The sequence below is a fragment of the Scatophagus argus genome, chromosome 5 (genome assembly GCF_020382885.2).
Source record: "Scatophagus argus isolate fScaArg1 chromosome 5, fScaArg1.pri, whole genome shotgun sequence".
Lineage (NCBI taxonomy): Eukaryota > Metazoa > Chordata > Actinopteri > Scatophagidae > Scatophagus > Scatophagus argus.
The window spans coordinates 16,576,174-16,595,883 of record NC_058497.1 but is presented as its reverse complement, the minus strand read 5'-3'; the positions used below and the strand labels follow the sequence as shown (position 1 = coordinate 16,595,883).

Below are 19,710 nucleotides of genomic sequence, written 5' to 3'. Positions count from 1 at the left end.
TTGGAGAGTTTCTGTTTTCTCATTCATGCAGCAGAGCATTTGTGAGGTCAGGCACCTGACGTTGGATGAAATGTTGCATTTGCAAATGTTTCACGAGAAAGGAAATGCATTCAAGTGTATAAACAAGGAAACACCTGAAGGTGCCTTTAAATTTACAGGAACACAATTATATGTCATTGATTGCATAACGACATGCAAAAAACATACAGTTTCACCTGGAGAAGAAGAACGAGCACGAGTGTGCAGCAGTTAGAAAGAGAAATAAAACACTGCAGTTAAATGGATCATGGAGGATATACAGAGGATAACCACAGAGGAAAGAAACAATAATTAAATCAAGTATTTGGAACATGAGATATCAAATTGTAAAGAAAAAATATGAAAACTTGTTTTGTCCGCTGGTAATTCTAAAAGAAACACTTGCAGCATTACCATATCCTTGCTATACATTTGAATAAAATTGTATCTCCTGTCAATAATCTCACTGCCAGTGGCAAAATGTATGCAGCACACTGTGAGTTTGTCAGGGTCAGAGACTGATCTGAAGAGGTGGGTTGAGGCCCCCAGGGCAAAAATGAATACATTCTGTGGTGTGTGTGTGTGTGTGCTTTCCGAAACATAAACATCTGTTTGCACAGTATAATACACTCCCACCTCCCTTATGGGGACAAAATTCAAGTCCCCACAATGTCAATCATTAAATATTAAGGTGAAGACTTACTTTAAGGTCAGGTTACAGTAAGGGTTAGGAGGCAAGTAACATTTATTATTATGGATAGGTAGTGGTTAAGCCTCCAGGCAATGAATGTAAGTCAATGTAATGTTCGAAAAACTGATGCAAACACAACTGTGTGTGTGTGTAAGCTGCAGAGAGAGCTGCATCTCAAGTATGAAGTTATACTGTAGGTCACAGTATAAATGAACTGTAATTTGTTTACCTTTAGTTTAAATGAGGATTGCTTCACTTATATAAAAAAAAAAAAGTACATTTTATTTATGGATTTGCAGATAACACTGTTTTGTATGCTCATCTTTTATGCTACATTTGTGCATATTTGCACAACTTCAGAAATAGGGCCATTTGGTGATTTCACAATCAAGTTTGAAGGCATCCATGTTGTACTATTAAGGCAAACCAAAGAAATCGTGCTCTGTAAAAAATTGCTCCTGGGGCGTTATATCGGTACCACACTGGTTTTGATTGTTTTGATTGACTGTTCCTCCTCCACATGCCTACTGTCACAAAAATGGAATTTTTCTCTTTTAAAGACTTCATAAAACATCCTGCTAATGAAAGAAATCAAATCAGTTTTAAGAGACCAGAGGAGGAAAGAGATCTCAAGGAAAAGGCAAGGCGAGCAGATCAAAGCAGTTTGTGAATCGGCATCAAAATAAGGTGAAGAATTAGGCAGAATTAAACGGTGAAGTAAGAAAGAACCTATTAGAAATAGGGTAAACCACCACCCACTCCACCACACTGTGGGAGTAAAACTGAGAAAAAAAGTCTCAGTTTTAATTGTGGATTGCAATTGTCATTAAATAGATTTTAGACCAGATCAAACATCTCTGCTCAGAAACATGTAGAGGCGTAAGGTTATTTAAAAAAAGTATCCCTCATTTCTGCGTAACCATAGGAACCTCTGGCAATCCGTTCAATGACCTCAGCTGCACCATCGTCGCAGAGATAATGACATAAAGAACCAGCTTAGTTTTGGGCCGAGCTGGGAGTGTGTGTGTGTGTGTGTATCTTCAGTTATGTGTGTCAAGGAGTTAACACTGGATTTCCTCCTCATGGTTACCAAACAGAGGAGGCCAACCGGCTCGATCAAGTGTCTATTCAGCCTCATTATTGGCTGCCTGAAAAGAGGAAGAGTGCAGACACTGATGAATAAGTAGAGGGAGAAGTGAGAGGGAAGCAAATCAGAGGGCAAAACTGAGGAGTCAATTGAGTTGTGGCTTCACACCCCATCCCTCTCCCAGACGCTCTCAGATCGAATCTTCAGGTCACGCTTGTTGCCATCATTAAGACTGCGTTGCCATGGCGATGTGTGCAGTTGGTCCTCTCGCCAGCTTCAGATTGTTTCAAAGTGGCAGAGGGAAAAAGAGAGTGAGAGAAAGAGACGCTACAAGGCAGGAAGAAATGGAGGGAATGTGGATACTGGAAGAAGCGAAGAGAGAAGTTAAAACAAACAGTGTTCCAGGATGTTCATTAAAATGTAACAAATGTATTTTCGGGGACAATTTCTATGAGTCTACGATCTATTTTTACCTCGCAAATTAGAAGAGAAGACAACAAGGTAAAGTGGCCATCTGTTGCAGGAAATGACTTTTTTTTTTTAGTAAAGAAACCATACAGCTTTCTTATTTTAAAAGGTCTGCGTCTTCTGTAGAACCCAAATGAGTGATGGACTAATTTGATATTTATTTTGTTGTTCTCATGGAATTTTTCTGATATTACAAAAACTACAGAATAACATCAGAAATATCCCCTAAATGCAACGAAAAAGACCTTCAAAAAGACTGAAAAATAGAGCACAGTAGTTATGTGCATTCACTGCATCTATCTTCAATCACCAGAGAACCTGAATGATTTGACTATTCCTACGCTTGGCAGTATCCTGGGAATCCATTCATTCACATTCATTTTGGTGTTCTTGCCCAGACAAAATTAAGCAGCATGACTGGAAAGAACACAGAGAAACAAATCAGATCAGACCAGAGAGGAACAAGCTCACTCAACACTTCCCAGTTTCAGCTATAGATACTTCAGCTCTGAAGCTCACCACCTATAGGAGCTGGTTACATGGCTAGAGCTGACAGAAAAGGCCGATCCCTGCTTTACAAATATGTAAATGCTGTCTTTGTTAAATGAATAACAAAAGACTTGTAGAGGTTTGTGGTGGTGGGAGCTCCGCATGTGGTATCAGTATGAAGTATCAGCAGAGTAACAGTGAAAGGTATGAGGTTATAATTGTGGTTCTCAAAGCCAGTAAAAACATGATTGGACATTTCCAGGCAGCCGGTAGCCAAACAGCTGATGAATGTTCAAATGACTGTAAAGCATGAATGAAGCAGCTGAGGCAAGTCAGCCAACTTTGGTTCTTTGACTGAGCAAACACTGTGCTCCATATACAGCATTTCACTTGCAGCAGTTAGAAATATCTATATATATATGTTGTTATACAAAATGGTAAACTCAACCATTTCTCAATTTTGGTCCAGAGTGAATCATTGGTTAAAAGATCCTCATCCTCAAAGCTTTTTTGTGGTTGGATGTTCCTCTGCACTTTAATGCAGATATTCATGGGTTCAACTGGTCAGGTTAGTGACATTTCTTACTGTAGACTAACAACCACAAAATTTAACGACTTAACAGACATCCTCCTCCTCTGAATTTCACATTTTTAGAATTATGCTTATTCGCTCTCTTCCCACAAAGTCACCATTTTGTTATGTGCAGAACAGTTTAGTCCCTCCTGGAGGAAATGAAAAAGCGTATTTCCCAAAATGTTGAACTTCTACTTTGACATGAAATTGTTGGTCTAACACTTACACCTGAAGCTCACTGTCACATCAGCTGTGGCGGACACCATTAAAGATGTGGCCACTATACTGGTATTTGTTTGCAGCATCATATTTCACATCGCTTTGAGAGCCTCTTCTAATGCACCAGATCTGATTTCATTTGCACTATGCAGCCAGCCTTTATGTCTACTGGCCTAATCACAGAGGCACCTACATCACTTAGTGGGATATTACCATGATTTAATAGAAGATAAACAACTCTCCCCTACATAACAGCTTTGGCTCTCTACAGCAGCAGCATTTATCCTCTCAGAACACCATCCAGGTTTCTTCTTCACTGTCACAATCAGCAGTCCATCTTTCACACTGATAAAAGAGATCCTATTATTATATCAGTGAGCGTGTGTGTCAGTGTGATGTCAGGCTACCATGACACTGACAAGACATCAAGTCGATTCTGTTTCCTGTGCTTTAACTCAGGGTCAATTGCTGCCATTCCAATCTCTAACTTGCAGCCATTTATCTTTTTCTTTCTCCATCTTGCAGTATCTCTCCGTCTCCCACTGCTCACTCTGTAAATGTATTACCAGTCCTTTGTGTGTTTGCTTATTGATCGTCTAGAGTCCAGTTGCCTGATGTTTCAGAGAGGCCGAGTCTGAGCTCATCCCTCAAATATTACTGATTGCCTTACTGCTGGAATAAAGTACGAACTCAGATAATGACAGCACAGGTAAAGTTTAACCGTTTAACTCTTGCTCGTCCCTACCTGTCCATTGTGAGACAGATTTACTGCAATCAGTGACCTAGTGAGGTATTTAAAAAGTGCAGTACAGTCTGACAGTGTCGTAGGAGTTCTCTTTTACAGTAAACGACCTCTAGTTATTAAACTGAATGTTTTAAATCTCCTCATGCTGAAAATCCATTTCCTTGACTCTCACATTTACCTGAACTTTAATATGTTCTGAATGGATATTTCCACGATAATGCCACTAAAATAACAACATATGTTCATCAAGAATATTTTTAACCTTATAAATCCATCTACAGTAGATAATTTCAGCAGCAAGTAAAACACAAAATTATTTTATGGACTAACACAAGAGCAGATGGGGGTGCCTGATAAAGTCCACTTTCTCTTTCTCCTCCAACATCTTCCAATACAGTACAACAGGGTTACTGCAAGTGTTGCTGTCACTTTGAAACCTTCCCCTGCATACCAATGCATGACATTTCAATCTGGACCAGGGCACTAACACTGCACGCCTCTTGCTGACCGCCGGGTTCAAGAGTCAAGAGGACAGAGAGCAGTTAAACTGATTTATCCCAACGTGAATGTGTTATCTCATTGGCTTTGATCTCTGTTCTGTGCGTCCTTAGCCTTGGCTGTGACCGTCCACATTGTGTTAACCTCAGACTGCAAGCCATGTATAAGGAGAACGAATGAAGAACAAAAGGAAGTCAGAAAGCTGGGGGACCTCAAAAACTTTCAAATTTTGCTGGGAGCTTTTGTGAGGGAGCTTTGGCAAACAGCAGTCTGAGGAAGGGAGCACCAAAAAACTGACACTAGAAATAGTAACACTCAGAGGCTGCAATTAAAACAAGCATCTCCAGAGCTGCGAGCCGAGGACTTTCAGGAGTCAGAGGGAAGATGCTCTTTGGAAACTGGAGGCTGAGATGTCAGAGGGAGCAAACACTAAGCGGGTGGAAAAAAAAAGAAAAAAAAAACAGACTGAGAAATGTTGCTAAATAAACCCTCAAGTGTCAGTGTTAGAGCTGATTCTTGTCGGAGCAGATTCTCTGCATTTAATTAAGCCTAAGTGTACTCTGCAGTGGCACAGCGGTAGCTCAGCAAGATTTAGCCGGTGGATTTTGTACTTGATTTTGTCGTAATTCTACAGTGTGGAATTACAACAGCACCAGCCATGTCATGATTTGTCTCAAACCACATTATAAGAGATGTGTGTTTCCCTGGTCTGGAGTCAAAATGGAACTGGGAAAATTGGTTGATGGCCAAACAAAAGGAACTTAACATTTAATTTCTTTTCTTTTACTAGTTACTCTGCTTTCATTTGTGTACCAACAGTTTGATGTTACAATTGATCCCAGGCTCTGCAGCCAGAAGTGCAGAGAGAAAACACCAGCATAAAATCCCTGTTCTGGTTTTCTAATTTCTAGTTTCTTATTGATTCTCATACATTCAGAAAGCACTAAGGTTTTACAGGAGGCTGCTATTAATGTACAAATCAGGAGGGCACATTTAGTGCACTGGGATCAATCTCTTATGATCCCATGCTGCTCACTTTTCCTCCCACAGACACACAGGTTAAATGGAGACTTTAAAATTGCCTGCAGGTGCAGTTGAAACCCATATGTTGTGTCAGGTGTCATGCATGGATGCATTATCTTGTTAAATGTTATTAATTTAGCTCTATTTGTGACCATGGAAAACGCAAGAATTTACAACTTCAGAATTGATTTTCTGGCTTTGACTATTTATGAGGTCCAGTACACTCTGGGGCAGGTTGTCAGCAACAATGTCTCTGTACATTGCTGCAGTCATCTCTCCCTCGACCCTTACTAGTCTCCCAGTCCCTGCTGCTACAAAACATCCCCACAGCATGATGCTACTACCAGTAGGAATGGTATTGGCCAGGTGATGAGCAGTGCCTGGTTTCCTCCAGACATGATGCTTGTCATTCATGCTAAATAGTTCAGTCTTTGTTTCATCAGACCTCCATAATCTCTTAGGGATTATGGAGGCCACTGTGCTCTGTGGGACCTTTAAATCTTTCTGTACCCTTCCCCAGATCTGTGCCTCAACAGAAGCCTGTCTCAGAGGTCTACAGACAGTTCTTTTGACTTCATAGTTTGGTTTGTGCTCTGACACGCGCAGCCAACTGTGAGGGCTTATATAGACTGCTGTGTGCCTTTCTAAATCATGCCCAATCAACTGAACTTACCACAGGTGGACTCAGCTCAAGTTGTAGAAGCCTCTGAGGGATGATCAATGGAAACAGGATGCACCTGAGCTCAATTTTGAGTGTCATGGCAAATATTGCAAATACATATGCACATGTTACATTTTTTGTTTTTCATTTTGAATAAGTTTGCAAAAAATTCAAGCAAACTTGTTTCACTTTGTCATTATGAGGTATTTTGTGTAGAATTTTGAGGGAGAAATTTAATTTAATCCATTTTGGAATGAGACTGTAACATAACAAAATGTGGAAAAAGCGAAGCGGTGTGAATACTTTCCGGATGCACTGTAAAAAGTATATAATATATTTGTATAAAGTATATTTGGAGAACCATGGAGGAATGTGATAAGGAGTAAAAACTTAGGTTAGATATCAACACACAACGGTATCAAAGTCAAGTCAAACACCTTGTATGAAAATATCCGTCATTAAACTTTCAACAAAAGCTTAAATAAAATAGACAACAGAACATAATCTCCTCTAAGTAACAAAGGTGACACTTCCTGATGTCCTGTGACACTGAATGGAGTCCAGTTTCCCAAGCTGCAGGTAATGCGGTGCTACAAACCAGATTAAACTACACTTTCCTCTAGTGAGGATCACAATGATATTTATCTAACCTGCAACTAAAGAGAGGAGGACTGAGCAGGGAAATCAACACCAACTGTAAACTGTCCTTATCTCTGGAAATGGTTATATATAACACAACATATCAGCCGCTGCGGGAAAGAGGAGAGAGACCAGAAGTGTAGAAAAAAAGATGACAAGTTTAACCCTATCAGTCCCAGTTTAAGTGAGGCTTGCAGGCAAACCAATTGATCTGACTTATTTTCCAATACAATGCTCTAATGTTGATTAAACAAGTAAAGGTTTTACTCACACCTCCATCCAAACAAATGTTGTGTTTTTCATTTCATATCAGCCTTACACTCTCCTGGGAAAAACTGAGTGTAAAGGCCACTGATGCTCCTGCAGGAGAAGCAGTCATCACTGACTTCTTGACCTCCTGTTACGAAATCTACCAAGCACAATCTCATCAATCAAAATAATGAGGAGCAGCGCTGCACAAGGCCAATGAACAACACTAGAAAACAAAACAAATAATGCAGTTATTTAATGGATAACGTGGTTTTGAATCATGCCTCTAAATATAAAATGCATTTGTGTCTTCCCTTCCTGCATTAGAGGAATGTGCTCATGAGGAAGCACAAGGTCAATACCCATTATGACCTGATGGCTTAATCTATCATCATTATTGAACCTACTACTGTATACTGCTACTGAGCACAGCCCACACAAACACACAAATCCTTAACATCAACCAAGCAAAAACAAGCGTGCGTGCGCGCACACACACACACTGCATATTGCAATTCCCTGGGGTGAATTTGCTATGCTTCATTTAGGAGGGTGGGTAAACTGTGATATGGGATAATGTGAAATGCAGGGGTGAAGGTAATATTACAGAGGCTGCATGTGTGTCAGTATGTGTGTATATTAATATGAGCTCTGCAAGTGGAGCAGTCAGCCAACATGAAAGCCCCCCCCAGCAGAGGGGGAGGAAGAAGGGGTTGAGGTCGTAAAGCTGGCCAGGTGGGTGGTGGCCGGGGAGATGTGAGATGTGATTAAGAAACTGATAAACCGTGACAGAAACAGAAGGTTCACCGTTTCACAATGTTACGCTGAGTTGTGAAAGACATTTGTGCGATTGTTGCTTGTGCGATACCCTGCACCTCGTCCATTATCCTGTTTATCAGCAGACTGGAGGGAAAATAAATTATGCTGCAGTCGCCCTCGCTCTCAATATCACACACTCAAAGTCTCAGCACCTGATTTAGTAATATTCACGATAACTATTTTTATACTGGAGGAAGAACAAGCGAGCAGATGAGAAACTACCGTGAGAAAAATGCTTGTGCAAGAAGAGTTAAAGTGGAGGAGATTCATTATCATCATAAAGGAGATGAAGTTTGATTTTGTGGGAGGAACAAGCTCTGAAGTTACAGCAGAAACAGAGCAGACTCCTCTCACCACAGGGGACAAAATAAAAGAATACCAGAAAAGACTTTATAATAGAGCAGAGCAGAATATTTTAGAATAATGTGCTCAACATTTTCAACGCAACAGTGAATCAGTGTGGATCTTAAAGCACAGAAGATTTCACTTTAAAACGTCGTTGTGCAATTAGTTTTGATGACACACTCAAGTGCAAACAGAAATGTCAGAATTAGAGACTGTTCCCACAGCAGTAACAGAGACAGAACAACTACACACACACACACACACACACACACACACACGTACAGCTATCACACTGCACAGAGGTTTGCCTCTCATATGGGCTATGGTACAAAATCAAAGGAGGAGCTCGGTGAAGAACAAAACATGTGACCCTGACACTGCAGACAGCTTCATCTCCTCAAGACTTTTTGTAATTTATTCAATTTAGGCCACTTCATTACTTTATTTCCACTGCATTGAAACTGCATTGCTAGTGTATTTTTAGCTCATGTAGCACCAAATACCCGCAAAATGCAAGACATTCCTATCAGCCTCAGACGGACATTGCCTTTAGAGCTAATTAGCAAACGTTTGCATGCTCACATGCTAAAACAGTCATCATGGTAAGTCAATGCACTTGTTTGACATCAGCATGTTAGCCCAGTCAGATGTTTAGTGGTTTTCTGCATCTTGATTGGAACATGAAGGTCTGCACCAAATTCCATGGCAATCCATCCAGTTGTCACTGAGATATTTCGGTCTGGACCAAAGTGGTGCTTGAATGATGTTAGTCTCCTCAAAACATTAATCATGCAATACAAGGAGATTCCTCGATCAGGGTATTCTGATAATTCTAGTGGTCACAATGCAACCGGCAGACAGCAAAGAACATACTGACCTCTGTGTAATGGGCGACCCTGACATTTAAATTCACTGCTGACTGATGTGCATTTATCAGACACACACACGCACAGAGAGAGAGAGTGAACATTGATTTTGGTCACAAAGGAGATGAATCGTGGAAGAATCTGTATCTCAAATGCAGAACCTGGTCTTGTTTCTGCTCCACTGTGTATCTGCTGTACTCAGCTTGTCAAACGGCTCATCTGATGCCTGCTGCTGCAAGCAGATTAATGAATTTTTTTTCATGTAGGTGGAAGGTAGGGAAACAGGAGTGAATTGGGGGGTGTTAGTAGAGCGAGTAACATCCCCCTCGTGAGAGCAGAGGTCCAGATCAATGCCATGACATAGATGAGAGAGGAAGAGGTGTGAGAGAACAGAGATGGGGGAGTAGAAGGAGAGCCGGAAAGATGGATTGTAGTACCCAGCGCAGACAGTACAAAAGCAAATAGGAGAGTGGCTGAAGTGGATGCAGGAAAGAGAGGAAAAACAAGAAATACGGCAGTAGGTGTTAACAGCAGGTGGAGTATAAAAACAGGACTAAAGAGTAATGGAGAGGGAGCAGAAAACTGAAGAAAACTGCACAAACAAGGGTGTATGAGATTTCACTGTGAGAGCATAAACACTTAAAAGAGAGGACTGACTGGTGGATGATTTCTCTCAACATCTTTAAGGTTGTCTGACTACTATCACGTAGTCATGGCAAATCCGATTCCATGTACGGACTTGAGTCCCCCTGGAACACTTAACATACTGAGCCGAGTCACTTGAGTCCTTTGAATCACTGAAGTCAGTATCACCAAAACCCACTGATGACACCCAACTCCAAAGTCCTCTTGGGTCATGCAAGTCCGAGTCTGCACAACTAAGGGTAAAGGCAATATCCTCATCACTATAAAACACATAACAAATAGTGTTTTACTTCCAATTAAAGATTAGAGCAGAGCATAGTACTGTAGAATGTTTGCTTCCAACATAACACCAAAAGATATTAAGATATTAGCTACACATTTGATTACTATGTGGTGTCATGTCTTTGGGGTTAGGGTTACCCTAACCCTAACCCTAACCCTACTGCTGAAACCCCATGTAAATTCAAACTTTAAATTGTGTCATTCAATCATTCCAACTGAGACGGATCGGCTATGTTTTTCTGACTCGTCTCCGTCGGAAGCCTGAGTCCCCTGATGACGACTAAGGTAGCAACCTCTGCTAGTCCGTGTATGTTATTTGTTGCAACAGTTTCTTGCTAGCAACCACTTAGAACGAATGAGGTAGATTATAAAGAGGTTATGAATGGCCCAGTTTATAATTTCATATTTATATGGGTTGTTAGCAGCATGTGTAGCCATGGACTCAACAGAATGAAGAGGGGGATTCATGAATCTCAGTTATTTTTAGGAGCTGAGTGATTTAACTGAGTGGCTCAAGACTCGTACATGTCAACTATCACAGTCCCCATCGATAGGCTAAAACTCTTCTTTATTTCCTCAATTTCCCCTAAGGAATGGAATAATTTTTCTTTCTTTTGTTCAGTGAAATCTGCCACAATTATCAGGCTTTTTGCTGCCATAGTACAAAAGACAGCATAAAAACAGTGACTTCTGGCTTGACTCTCTTTGTGCTTTCCATTAAGAGCTTTTCTGACTCATTACTGAGTCATTGCAGTATTAAATATTAATGTTATCATTAATGAGCGTCTGCGCTTCAGGGGCAGTCTTGGCTTATGGTTGAATCAATTGATGAAATCATGATGAATCACACCTTAGCCAGGCTTGTTAAGTTACTTTAGAAGCATTTCTTGTTATATTTGTAGAAAATCTCTTAACATCCCAACAGCAATCAAGAAACTCAAATCTGGCCTGAATGAAATGATGTACCATCCTTAATGGGCAAACTCTACATGTGTCCTCTTCGCTCATGATGGAAGTTTTTCAGCCAAGGTGGATATATTTTCTTTATATTCTCTTTTACCCGGCTGACTATCAGCAGGATGGTTCTCCCTTGTGAACCGGGTCCTGCTCAAGGTTTCTGCCTGTTAAAAGGGAGTTTTTCCTTGCTACTGTTTCCTTGCTCAGGGGTCCAGGCTCTGGGTTTCTGTAGAGAACCTAGAGACAATTTTGTTGTAAAAGGCGCTATACAAATAAAATTGAATTGAATTGCCACAACTATTAGAAGGCTAGTCATACAAGAATGGAAAAGTGCAGCAAAAATTTCCTATTATTAACATGCTGGCTTGTGTACATCCTATCTGTGAGTACTATCTGTGAGAAGCTGGAGAACCCAGAGAAAACCCACACAGACACAGGGAGAACATGCAAACTCGGCACAGGACGGCCCAGACCAGGATTCGAACCTGGAACCTTCTTGCTAGGAGGTGACAGAGCTAACCGCCGAGCCCCTCATTATGACATTGTTAGGTCTATATTGTTTTCTTACAAGGATACATGAGATAGTTATGATTAGATATGATTAGTGCTGACAACGATGAGCTGCACTCACAATATACAGTCCCTAAGCTGAAGAACCTGTTGCTGCAGCATGACATACTCATTCAACAGATAACCTAGTAGCACAAAATAGTGATGTGCAATACCACAGATTTCCTTTGCGATCTAATACAAGTAAAATCTAAGCTGGTATCACTGCCACTTTCCCACGGTCAGTGACAGTGAGGAACATCGCCAATACCTACACACTCGCTTGTATAATACCTGCAGTGTCAAAGGACTCATTGATTGAAGGCTGACTCGCCGTAGCAGCACCTTTCTTCTCCTCCTCTTCAGATTTCCCCTGCATAACCTCATCATATTGTGTATTGTGATTAAATCTCAGATGTTTAACAAGGTTTCTGGTCCTGCCACAGTACCTCGCAGTCCTCGCACACACATCACATACAGCACTGTTGTTCTTCTAAGAACTGGAAAAGCTCCCCATGTGATTGTGTTTGCAGTCATCCATCATCAATGTCAACTTACTGTCAGTGGTGCCTCACGCATTTATAGAGCTGTGGTTTGCATATGACTATGACAGGCAGAAGGAGAAGTCGTTCCTATCATGTGTCATTGAGACCAGATCCTGGTGAGAGTGTAGTTACTTTCTGCTGGGTCCCCTCTTGATGATAAATTTGTATCTCCATTATCATCATTGTTGCTCTTCTCCGTTCACCCCAACAGAAAATTTTTGCCTTGAGGAATATTTTGCCTCAAGGAACATTTTTAAGAGGAAATAATCCAAAAATGAATTTAGCAGGAAATCTGTGACAGAGCTGAAATGCGACCCACTGCTGAATGTTTCCAGCAGGTTACTATGTTGCCTGCTCCACAACTTTCCTTGCAAACCACAAATTATGAGCCATGTTTTCCTCTTATGTTGTCATGCCAAATGGTCTGACTTGCATTAGCAAAATGAAGACTGACAGACTCTACAGAACAGTCTAGGGCCACTAGGGAAACTGGCCCACGGTGAATGTGAAGGCCACTGTGACTCACATCATTTTCACACTCGTCAAAACATTCAGTGACCCCTTGTTCCATATGAAACATCTGCTTCTCCACCACTTCTCAACCAAACAGTTACAGGAACTACGAAGCCACAAGAACAAAAAAAGTCAAAACCCCTTCAGTGCAGTTCTGTTCACATTTCCGACACATCTGAAGCACTCTGAAGATTAGGCACAATGGATTTATTTGCCAATTGTAGTTTTTGTATTTACTGTCACGTGACACAAATCACTGGTTTTATTCTCTCAGGACTTCTCTTTGTCTTACACACTCTTGTTGGATGCTCTTTGAACTTGTTTCTAATTTCATCAAATCTAACCCCTCGTCCTTATAAAGAAACTGGCCTGTCACTGTGTACCTTCTCATTTTAGGATTGAAGAAACGTTCAGTCCTGCAAACCCTGCCCTAAAAGTTCCAGTCAAGCCTAGCTTGTAGGGTAGGCAGTGGCTGGGTTCCTCAAAAGAAAAGTTTCTGTGGTGAAAAACTTCAAATTTATTTAAGATCTTCCAGCGTATCTCACCTGTACGAACCACAGCATAAAAATGCAACCGGTCAATCAGATAGTAGACAAGTCAAGGCAAGTACAAAAGTTCCACTTGGACCGAAGTACTCAAGTACTCTCATAATCAAAATACAGTATTTTTGGACGCCTAAGAGTTGTGAAGGGCCTGGTATGTTGAGCTTGATTCCCAGAGTTAATTACATTTGAGAAAATTAAACGAGGAAACAGGAGAAAGCCTTACTTTCATCAGGGTTAGGTGAGGCGAGGATGGCACTGTGCTTCCTCTTCACCTCCTCAACTTTCTCTGCCAGAGATTCGATAAAACCTCGGATCTCTTCCACCTGTCAAGAGAGAGAGAGAGAGAGACCGAAAGGCACTTTACATCTCCTCAGTGCCGAGGCAGAAAGCACCAGTGATTAGCCCGAGTGATGTTGATAGAAACTGAAGTGAAGATGTCATTATCATATTAGAGGCAGAATGAAAGCAGAGTGAACCAGCTTTAAGTGACAGCACACACACATATAAAAAGGTTTTTCATGTTTATCTGTCATGATTTCTCTCCTTGTGTATGTCTGTGCTGTGTGGACTGTGGGGATTAAATCACTATACACAGACACCCCCATCAAACTACAGCTGTTATCAAGAGTATAAATGAGGCTACATCCTCCTTCCATCCTCAAATGGATGTTATTCCACTATGTGCAGTAAAAATGACTTGACTTCTGATACAGAAAGCCAACAGTCACCTGAGTCTTTACAACCTGAATACTGAAGTGTGAATGTGTGACTCAAGGCTTAAAGACTGTGGAAAAAAGTAGCTGCACAAAGCGGCAAAAGAGGGTGTGGCTACACTACATGGTGAAAAGTATGTGGATAACTAACACTTATACCCACATCTGATCATTAAATATCTCATTACAAAAACTTAGGCATTAATCTGCTGCTTTAACAGCACTTCCTGAAAGGCTTTTTATTAAATTTTGAACACTGGCTGCAGGGATTTGCTCCCATTCAGCCACACAAGCTTTAGTGAGGTTGGGATGATGTTGAGCAATAACGCCTGGGACATGGTCTGCCTTCAAGTTCATCTCAAAGGTGTTGGATGGGGCTGTGGTCATTCAAACTCAGAAAACCATTTCTTTATGGACCCAAGAGAGTAAAGAGCCTTCTACAATGTTGAATTATTCCTTTAAGCACATGACTAACTGCATTAAAGGAAGCCAACTCTGGAATTGGATCACATTCACATCCTCTTTTTGAACTCTGAACTTCACAGCATCATCTGCCACCAAGATCCAGGTTTGACATTCTCACCAATCACCTCCACGCTCCACGTCCTGCTGGCTCATCACCAGCGGTGCTGCCTCTGGCTCAGGCAACAGCTGGACGAGCAGCAGGTCACATCTGTCTGTGACTTCATCAATCCCTACTTTCATCTCAGTCTGTCATCCACCCACGATCACTTTCTCCTCCTCTACACCTGCACCACTACACGTCAGTCTGTTCTCCCTTCGTTCTTCTATACGATCCCGTCTGTTGTCATTTCCCTGTGCATGTCTCTGGCTTGACATTTCCATTTGCAGTCCAGTTTTCACCTCTCACAGATCAGCAGTGCATCCTTCCCTCCATCCATATAATTCTTAAGTTTTCCTCCTCCCGGCCATGGTCATTATTCTCCCATTATCTCTTTAATTAACTGCTGATTGGGTCTGTTTTTTTAATAACAACATAACTGGCTGTGGAAGTCCACTGGGGAGAGACCAGGCGCTACAGAAGACACGATGAGGGGCAAGTTTAATAAAGTAAGACAGGCAGGTGTGGAGAGATCACAATATTATAAAGTAAGAGTGAGACAGGAATAAAGGGAGGAAGAGAAGATGAAACCACTCTAAGCTGTCTCAGTTTAGAGCCCATGTGTTAGTGAGTCATGGTGCATCTCTCATGTCTCAAAAGACATCAGGCAAATTTTATTGGTGTGGGAGAAAATCCAATTTCAAAAGCTTGCATACATGCAGAATCAAATAAAAATACACACAAACACTAACATAACCACTTCTGCTTGTGTTAGTGATTCTGTATTCTGTAACTTTTCATGAACTTGACCTGCTCATTTAGAACATGATGTTTTGATGGATATGGTCCAAAGGCCTCGTCGTCAACCAGCCAAATGCACCAAATTTGAAATAAATAAAGGCTATTTTCCGGCTTCACATCATCTAATTTAATTTCTTCAAATAAAAGTCAGATTTTTATCTGGTGACGACAATGATAAGAAAGCTTGGGGCCACAGTGAGTCTGTCTTGCTTTAGCTCACTTCATCCTTGCATCACCCGGTGAAGGATGTTGGGTGTGTGTTATGAGCCTTGCTACTCGATTAAAGAAGAGCACTGACAAATGTAATGGTGCTTCTCTGCATCTTGCAGAATGGCAGACACATAAACATAAGGTTGGAATATTTTTAATCAATTACACTATATTGACAGAGTATTGGGACACGTGACCTTTACACCAACAGGGATTTTAATGGAATCACATTCTAAATACACAGACAGCTTTGCAACTACAACAGCTTTCACTTTTCTGGGAAGGCTTTCCACAAGCATTTGTGAGGTCAGGCACTGATCTTGGACAAAAAGGCCTGACTCACAGTCTCTGTTCCAGTTCATCCCAAAGGTGTTGGATGGGGTTGAGGTCAGGACTCTGTGTGGGCCAGTCAAGTTCTTCCTCATTCAACCATGTTTTTATGGACTTTGCTTTGTGCACTGGAGCACAGTCATGCTGGAATAGGAAAGGGCCTTCACCAAACTGTTGCCACAAAGTTGGAAGCACAGCATTGTCCAAAATGTCTTGATATGCTGAAACATTAGGATTTTCCTTCATTGTAAGTAGTTTTTCTTTGTCTCACTCCTTGAGGGTTGTTGTCTGTCTGTTTCTAAATACATTATAATTCAATGTATAAGCATACTTTACTAAAATACTGATGTAAACAAACCTTTTACAGCATCATGAAACTGTAATAGTTTAGATTTTAATGTTGTTTGCATTTTGTCCTAGTCTTAGCTACAGTCTAGTTCATGACTGCATACGGTTAAAGCCTCAACGAAGCATCTCATATTGCAGACACATGCATGCACACATGTCTATCGAAGGTGTGAAATCAACATGCAACATATGGTGCAGATCGGTTCTTACATATCCAGCCTGAAGGCCATAAAGTGTTGAGGCACAGCCTACGTCAGATGTCGTACCTGCTGTTGAACATAGCAGAAGGACTTCATTGCAGCTCTCGTCTATAGTGATTCAACCACTCCAGAAAACTCAGTCATTTCAAAACTCAGTCACAGGCCAGGTTGTCTTTCTACATGGTTTAGTTTGACAAGCTATGAAGTTGACAAATTATGAAGAAATATGCCACCCATATATAACAGTAAAGCTCTTCCTCTGTGATGATCAACAGTTTCTTTTATGGTTGTGTCAATCATGCAAATATTCTGAGAATCTAAATTTAATTCCCATTTAGGTGATTAAATCCACCTGAACATACAGACATGCTGCACGGTATGGGATGCGATACAGCCACAAACGCATTATGAAATCAATATCCACCACGCTGTGACAGCCATGTTTATGGGGTGAGTGAAGGACAGAGGGCTGCAGCCATCTCTCTCCACCGTCTGCCATCTTCCCAGATCACCACTGAAGGCTTAATTAAAACACCCAGTCAGGGTGAGAGCCTGATTACTCCTTCTCTCCCTCTGCTCTCTTCACCATCTACATCTCCCTCTGTTACATGTTCCTCCTCTTTGGTCCTGCTGTCTAATATCTCCATATCACTCTCATTCCTCCATCCCCTCTGGCTTCTTGCTCCAGTGTCAAACTATTCTGCTGTCTGTCTCCACATTTCACACAAATTTCTCGTTCTACACTTTTTTGCTTGAGATAAATGAAACAGACTTGATATATCCAGACTGATAAAGAGACGTATGTTTCAATATCTAGGATGGATAAAGACAGTCTTGTCAGGTGCTGACAAGCAGCAGCAGAACAGAAATGAGAGCAGACAAATGTGGGAGAAATGCTGCAGACTGCAGTGTTCCCTCTGAGCTTAAAACACAATCACAGTGTTTAAGGTGTAATTTTAAGGTAATACCATGTAGTAACCCCATATTGATTGTCAAACTCAAAGGATTTAGTGCTTGATGCAGACATAAAAGCCTACTTGATAGGAACTAAACTGGACTAAAAAATAGAAAGAAGAATGTAAGTTATATATCTAGACTTCTGTTGCTGGGTGAATGGGACATTCCTAGTATACATTCCTTATACGCTCCAAGTGAGGTCTTTGTTTGGATTTTCCTCATGAAACTGGATAATCTAATTTAATTTGGCAGATGAATTCAATTTAATTTGGCAGATGATGCTGTCCTTTTGGTCTTATTAGACTTTTGATAACCTATGAAGCAGTTTGAACCTCAGTTTGATGCTGTCAAGATGAAGATCAACACTTTCAAACTGACAGCATGTCTTTCTCTCCATAAATGGTGTGTTGCCAAAAACTTCAATGCATAACTGGGGACTAGCCACTTGGGACTATATTACACCCTGTCTAATTCATTGATTTAATTCAAACATTATATGGTGTTAAAAAGCAGCAGCGTTTGGGTGTCAGGTTTAGTGCAGAGCAGCAATTTCTTTGAAACTGGAAGGCTTTGCTGGCAGTAGCTCAGGAAAAGAAGACGATGTACCTGAAGCTACTGGTGATGAGGAATAACTTTTTTGTGCCATTTATGATTCAGATCAGATCAGCTAAAACAAGCACAACTTCAGCGTTCTGCCTGAAGTAATGCTATGCTCTCATTTCAGGGACTGTGGCTGTCGATTTGTTGGTCGTCCTGACTATATCAGATATGCTCACAAGGTTCGAGTTGTGCCTGAAAGAATAAGACATAAGCGGCCAAGATGAGGCTTCACAAGCGTAGGCCTCAGCTGCTCCTTTACGTTGATAGAAATCACTTCAGGTGATAAGGATGCAGAATGAATAAGCCATATGCCTATCGGTTAGTTACAGCATGTGACAGCTGCCGCTGATTGTGAATGTTTGTCTGTGTTTCCCGTCATGATTTTCGAGACTGTTCTCCCCGGCGTATTAAATAGCTGCACACGATTTGATGCACCTGCAGCTCGGTCACAGATTATTTAGCCTCTTTGGTGATGTGTTTGCTGTCTCATGCCGCTTTGAAAACTCACATAACAAAGTGCAAATTGTCAGAGCTCTTTCATAACTGATTAATGACATTCAACCTCAAACGACCTACCACTGTAGCAGCATTTGTAATGGTGATTTAAAGACTTCAAAGTTAATGCCCCCATGTACGTTGAATTGATATACACAGGTGTCTGAAAAAACTAGAACTACTGCATCATAAAATATGAGAAATACAGCCGCGATGAAGGGCAAAAGACACGATGAATGGTCATAAATATGGATTATATAGTAAATATAAAGGCTCCCTCAGCCTTCCTCCTTTTTCAGCTGAATTACTTTGCTTTTTCCTTTTAAACCACTCGTTGCGGTGGATGTATCTAGCAGCCCCCCCCACTGAGAGCTTTGACTTATGTTCAGTTTGTGTTCCCAGCACGTGTGCACAGCATGAACAGAAAAAAAACACTTCCAAATGCATGCATAAATGCAGTTTTGCGCAGGCCTGGTGCATACAGTCATGCACATGAGAAAAAAGAAATAAGTCATGTTGTTATTCAGAGCTGGACAAGAAGCGCATTGCTATGCTCTTGAATCAATGAAGGTCATTTGAAATGAAATAAAATACGTAACGATCCAGGCCACACCAGCAACAACATCAATAGCTATAAATCATATCAATGCTCTCCAGAGAAGAGAAATGGCATGAGTTTGATTACAGAACTCTGAAAAACCAACACAATTAGATTCAGTATCAGGAGACGAATGCTACCCAGGCAGATTGTGGTGAAGCAAATTACCTAGACTTTAATTTATGATGGCAAATCATTGGCTTATTATCAACCCATTAAATGTGTGAACAAGAAAAAAAAAAAGAAGACAGAGAGAAAGGGGGAGGAAGGAGAGATCAGGACGGTGAGAGAAACAAACCTGTTCAAAGAATTCATCCATGAATCCTTTCTCCATCCCCACAGCAACTTCGTCCTCCTCCTCTGTCGTCTCCTTCCCCTGGACACACACACACACACACGGTTAAGAATTATTTGAAACAGAAAAAAGATAAACATGTTCAGTGAAATAATTCAAAAGACTTTGGTGTTA

At 41.0% G+C, this 19,710-nt stretch overlaps 1 protein-coding gene across 3 annotated transcripts in view; it reads right to left on the bottom strand.

Annotated features, from left to right (window-relative positions):
• stx1a (syntaxin 1A (brain)) overlaps positions 1-19,710 on the bottom strand; it is a 47,455-nt gene that overhangs the window by 19,794 nt on the left and 7,951 nt on the right. For all 3 annotated transcript variants that reach the window (XM_046389256.1, XM_046389254.1, XM_046389257.1), the window contains exons 2-3: positions 19,540-19,617; positions 13,651-13,750 (exon numbers count right to left, since the gene is read on the bottom strand). In XM_046389256.1, coding sequence (XP_046245212.1) covers positions 13,651-13,750; positions 19,540-19,617 — 178 coding nt within the window. The remainder of the gene's footprint in view (positions 1-13,650; positions 13,751-19,539; positions 19,618-19,710) is intronic.